This window comes from Geospiza fortis, unplaced genomic scaffold, assembly GCF_000277835.1.
Source record: "Geospiza fortis unplaced genomic scaffold, GeoFor_1.0 scaffold188, whole genome shotgun sequence".
In the NCBI taxonomy this organism is placed as follows: Eukaryota; Metazoa; Chordata; class Aves; order Passeriformes; family Thraupidae; genus Geospiza; species Geospiza fortis.
Window position 1 is genome coordinate 3,830,121 of NW_005054337.1, and position 4,909 is coordinate 3,835,029.

At 49.2% G+C, this 4,909-nt stretch overlaps 1 protein-coding gene across 1 annotated transcript in view; it reads right to left on the bottom strand.

Moving 5' to 3' along the window:
• JPH2 (junctophilin 2) overlaps positions 1 to 4,909 on the bottom strand; it is a 32,344-nt gene that overhangs the window by 5,344 nt on the left and 22,091 nt on the right. Inside the window, exons 5-6 of the mRNA XM_031058074.1 lie at positions 3,537 to 3,655; positions 1 to 119 (exon numbers count right to left, since the gene is read on the bottom strand). Coding sequence (XP_030913934.1) covers positions 1 to 119; positions 3,537 to 3,655 — 238 coding nt within the window. The remainder of the gene's footprint in view (positions 120 to 3,536; positions 3,656 to 4,909) is intronic.

The following is a 4,909-nucleotide window of genomic DNA, read 5'->3' on the forward strand; positions in this document are numbered from 1 at the left end:
GGGCGGCGTGGGGGGCGGTGGGGCGGCCTCGGGCCGCGGCGCCTCCTCCTCCATGTTGACCGCGTGGTCGGCGTTCTCGATGATCTCCTGCAGCAGCTTCCGCTTCTGGTACTCGGGGCCTGCGGAGAGAATGTGTGAGAAGTCACTCTGGAACGGGGGACAGCGGGGTACCCCAGTGCCATGGCTTTGGCAGCTGTGCCCCCAGCAGCAATGGGTTTGGGGACCATGGTGCAAGGGTCCAGGCTGGAGTCTGGGAGAGGAAGAACTCCCAAATCAGACCCTGCTGCCATGAGGAACCTCCTCTAGTAACTTCCTCTAGGAATTTCCTCTAGGAACTCCTGAAGGCTCAAAGCCTTATTGTGGGCTCCTTTTTGTGGACTCCTCCAAGTCTTATTCCCAACTGTCCAGTTGGGAAGAGGTGAAGGAGCAGGCAGGAGCTGCAGATAAGGTTACATAATGAAACAATGAAAATCTGCACCCCAGCTTCATGTGGTCACACAGATGGGTCATGCTGGGGCTAAGGAGGATACAGCTTCCAATGAACTTTGTTTATTTTTTTTATTTAATGGCTAGGAAAGTCTTCCATGTGGCTCCCTTGGTGTCAAATAGCATGGTAACTTCACAGGATATACAGGATGACCAGTGACATCAGGAAAGGAAGGGTCCCCAAATTATCGATGTCTCATCCATCAAGATAAGAAAAATATGGTTTTTTATATATGAAAAAGGGTTGGAAGTTATACAGCCCTCTTGTCTGCCCTGAGCTCCACAACAGCAGCAAAATTACCTGGCACCATCACGAAAGGTGACTCAGGGCTTCAGATTTCATTTTGGCCTCATCTCACACACTGACTTGTGACTTCCTAGCAACATTGCCTCACTTCAATTTTTCACCTATCATTAAATCTTTACTTCTTAGTAACCCTATTACAAATTACAGCCCAGCCTGGGCCAGGGGAATTCAAACAGAGCCTGACACTTAAGATATCCACCAAAATGCATCACTAAAGAACTGGAAATATCTTGTGGAATAACAACCCTCCACAGTGCTCCACATGCTGAGATGTGCTGGGAGAAGGGTCCCCACACATCACGGTGATGCTCATAGCAAGTGAGAACAAGAAGAGCATCGTGCTCCTCCTGTGCAGTGTGAGGTTGCAGAGCAGCTTCTTTGAAAGCCTAGCACCTGCTCTGGCCACAATCTGCTGACCCCCAGAGATGCTGACAAGGGCTTGCTCTGTGCTCCTGAACGACACAGATCTTGGAGCCACACTGCCTCTGGCTGCCTTAAGGTCCCCCCCCTCATCTACTCCGTCTCAAGGACCAATTCAAACCTGAGTCTAGTTGGGAAATTTGACTTGGTGCTCTGTCAGTGGTATGATTTGCACACTGCTACCTCCTGTCCATTCAGGCATTGCCTCCACTTGGAGGGGCAGTGAGGAAACGGAGGGCACTGATTTCAGCTGCTCTGCTCTGCCTGCACACTCCTGTCAATCAGCAGATGACCCATTCAGGGCCATTTATTTCTGGCTGCAACTGAGTTATTTGGAAGCCATTTCAACAGTTGTTCAGACTCCTCAAAATAGGCTGCCTGCAGCTCCAGGCTCCTTGCTCTCTCCTGCTGCTTTCTTCTCTTCCTGAATAATTCACAACACAAAAACCCCCAACTGCCTGGAGGGCACACACTCAGCTCCCCACCTTCATCTTCCCGCACATTTCAGCAAGGGTTTTGGCTTACATCCTTCTCTAAGTTACCAGGGATGATACCCTGAAATTCAGGGCTCAACAGTTATTAGGGATATGCGGCTTGCTGAGCAGGATTGCCTGTGCCAGACACAGCACGGTCCATCTGCCAGGACAGCAGGGAGAAATACAGCTACCAAACACACCTGGGGCTCTCCTGGCTGTGTGAGCAGCAGCTCTCAGTCCTAGCAAAATCCAAAGCTAGGACTTTTGAGGCTTTTGACAGAACAAACTGTCTGTCTGTTCCTGGATGGTGCAACCGTGCGAGAAGAGATATATCCTTGTGCACTTTGGGAATTTAGAGGTTTAAAAGAATCATAGAGGAATAACATACATCAGGAACTTGAGAAAGGCCAGGACCCAAGTGAGGCCCTACACAACAGCAGCAAGAGGATCCAGCACCTAAGGAGCCAGGAGTGGAGGTCAGGCTGCCCCAAGTGTTTTACAGAGACTGTTTCAATTGTCTCATTCAATTGCCACGGGTGGAAAAATAATCTAGCTAGATGTCCAAAACCTCCCCATAGGGATTCCAGTTTCCTTTGTTTCTGTTCTATAAATACCCCAGTGTGCAAAGGGTGAATGTAGAGCTGTGAGTGGCAGCTGGGGGGTTTATGTGAGGATCAAGCGACATTTAACCATTGTTAAATGAAGTGCCATGGGCTGGCTCATGCCCATGCCTGGGTGCTCTGGTGTTTCCCCACTCAAAGCCAGCTCCAACAGGCCTTGCTGGGCGCTGGAGAGGAAGGGGCAGCCCTCCAGCACAGCATTTCCCCAGCTCATAGATGCAGGACAAGGCAAGAGCACAGGGAATTTAGGAAAATCTGTCACCATGACTCTCCCCAACCAGGCACCAGCTCTGAGCTGTTCCCATTTCCCACTGTGTGCCCTGCGCTGGGAGTGGTACAGGAGATGCAGAGACACCGAAATCAGAGCAGGGGAAGGTGTCAGGTTTTGCTGAGCACAAGTCAACCTTTGGCTTCTACCCCCAGTTTTACCACTGTGATAGTCCCTTGTGATCTTGCCTCAGTAACCATGGGACATTCACTCCAGACAATAAATCCAGATAATAAGAAAGAAAGGATGAAAATGTAAGCACTTGGAATTTTATTTTCTGCTCTGTTATTACCTTCTCTCTTTGTAAAGGAAAGTTTTCCAGGAAGAACTTATCTCTATCTAACTCAGTCTGGGGAAAAGTAATGGCATTCACAATGCTGATTCTAGTATGACACTTCTCATCTACTAATCCTCAGTGTTTGGTCTCACAGAAGGAACCTCCCAAGTGTTTACCCAGCCAAATAATTAATAGTGATACTAACAAATTAATAGAGAATCAGGAAAATAGTATATTGTATTAGCTGCTTTCTTATGGGATATTACAGCCCCTAATTAGCAGAGTCTGATTGTTCTGAGGCCCCACAGGATGTGGGTTTGTGAGTCAATGTGCAACACTGTTCCAAGAAAAAGCCACAAGGGATGTATCTACAGGGGAGCTGCAGATAGCCCTGAGCTTGCTGCCTGTCCTGCCTGGTGTTCTGAGGGCTTCGGTGTATGGAAAAACATGAGAAGCTCAGAAACTGTGGGGTTTTCCTCCAGGCTATGGTAACACAGTGAGTAAAAGAGTAGTGTCAGGAGGACAGCAAATCAGCCAGGACAAGGGGCTGGCTGCAATTGAGCAAAAGAGGATTTATGATAGACAGGAGAGCATTTCGTGGAGTTATTAAGTGGGTGAAGCACTTGAACGGATTCCCCATGGAAATTGCAAGACACCTCTTGGAAGATGCCTCGGATCCTACCTGGCTGGTAGAAGTCTGGGGAGAGCTCCCTGGCCATCATTCTGGCTATGCCTGATTCGTTGTTGGCTGCCTGAGCTGCCTGCTCAGAGCCTTCAGCCTTGGCTTTGGCATGAGCCGTCCTGCAGAGAGAAGAGGGGAGAACAGTGAGCACCCTCTGAGCCAAGGTCATCCCACCACACAGCACACCCTGGCTGCCACCACAACTGAATCAGCACAGCTGGCATAACAGCACTCAGAATTTGCCCACATGAGCCAAAAACCTACACTCAGGGAGAGAAGAGCAGATTTTCAACATGGAAGGGGCCCAGCTGCTCAAAGGTAAGGTGGAAAGGCTGCACGTAGGGAACAGGGCAGGTGTGTTTGTAAATGGGAGCATGTTCACACACTGCAGTGAGGCAGCAGGCACTGCAGAATGGGCTCAATGCTGTGCTGCTCAGAGAAACGACCAAGGCATCACACAGGCATAGTTGGTGGCTGAACTCCTCTGTGTGTCACCAGCCCTGAGCTGCTGCACCTCACCAGAGGCAGTGTGCCCTTGCTCAGCACACATGATGGGTTTTCCCTGAAATGTCTCTCTTGTAGCTCCCCAGCAAACAACACGCCTTGTCCAGGAGCTCCTTTACTCACTGCAGCCTGACAAGCTGATCTCACCAGAGCTATTGTCTCCCTCTCAGCTTGGCTCTCTGAGTCCTTTCCACTCCTTCCCAGCACATCTCCTCCTTGCTCCGCAGGGCTGCAGGCTATGGGAGTTATTTTACTGGCCGGCTGTCATATTCCTCACATGCCTCAGGCTCGGGGCCCTGTGATCTTCCTGCTAAAAGCAGGGATGGCTTTACAGCCCAGCTGCTCACAGGCTGGGAAGGAGCTGACTTCAAACAGCAACGCTGCACCTTAAAAATAAGGGCGGGTGAAGAACAGTATATTCAGCTGCTTTGTTGCACTCAGGTCTTACTGAGAGCTGCCTTCCCTGTGCTCTCACTGGCAGATTCCCCATTTCATGTACAAATCCACATATTTTTGTGTGATAAGCAGTTAGCATTCCTCAAACTCCAATTCACCCTAAATTACAACCTCTAATGTGATCTGATGAGCCCTTTTCAGATGCAGGTGGGTATCTGGTCATGTTATAGGATAAAAAAGGAGGAAAGATGCAGTTCTCATTCCTGCAGTGAAAACACTCCAGAGGAATTTTTGGGCTATTAGTCATGAAATGAGGATTGATTCCTTCCCATTAAAGTGAGATGCAGTAGGCAGACAAGACAAGCTGAAGTTTGAATACTCAACAGGTGCAATGAAAAGATGATAGAAATGCTGTTCTGAGACCCTTTCAAGGGAGAAGATACACACAAATGCCATTTTGAGTAGCTGTAGGG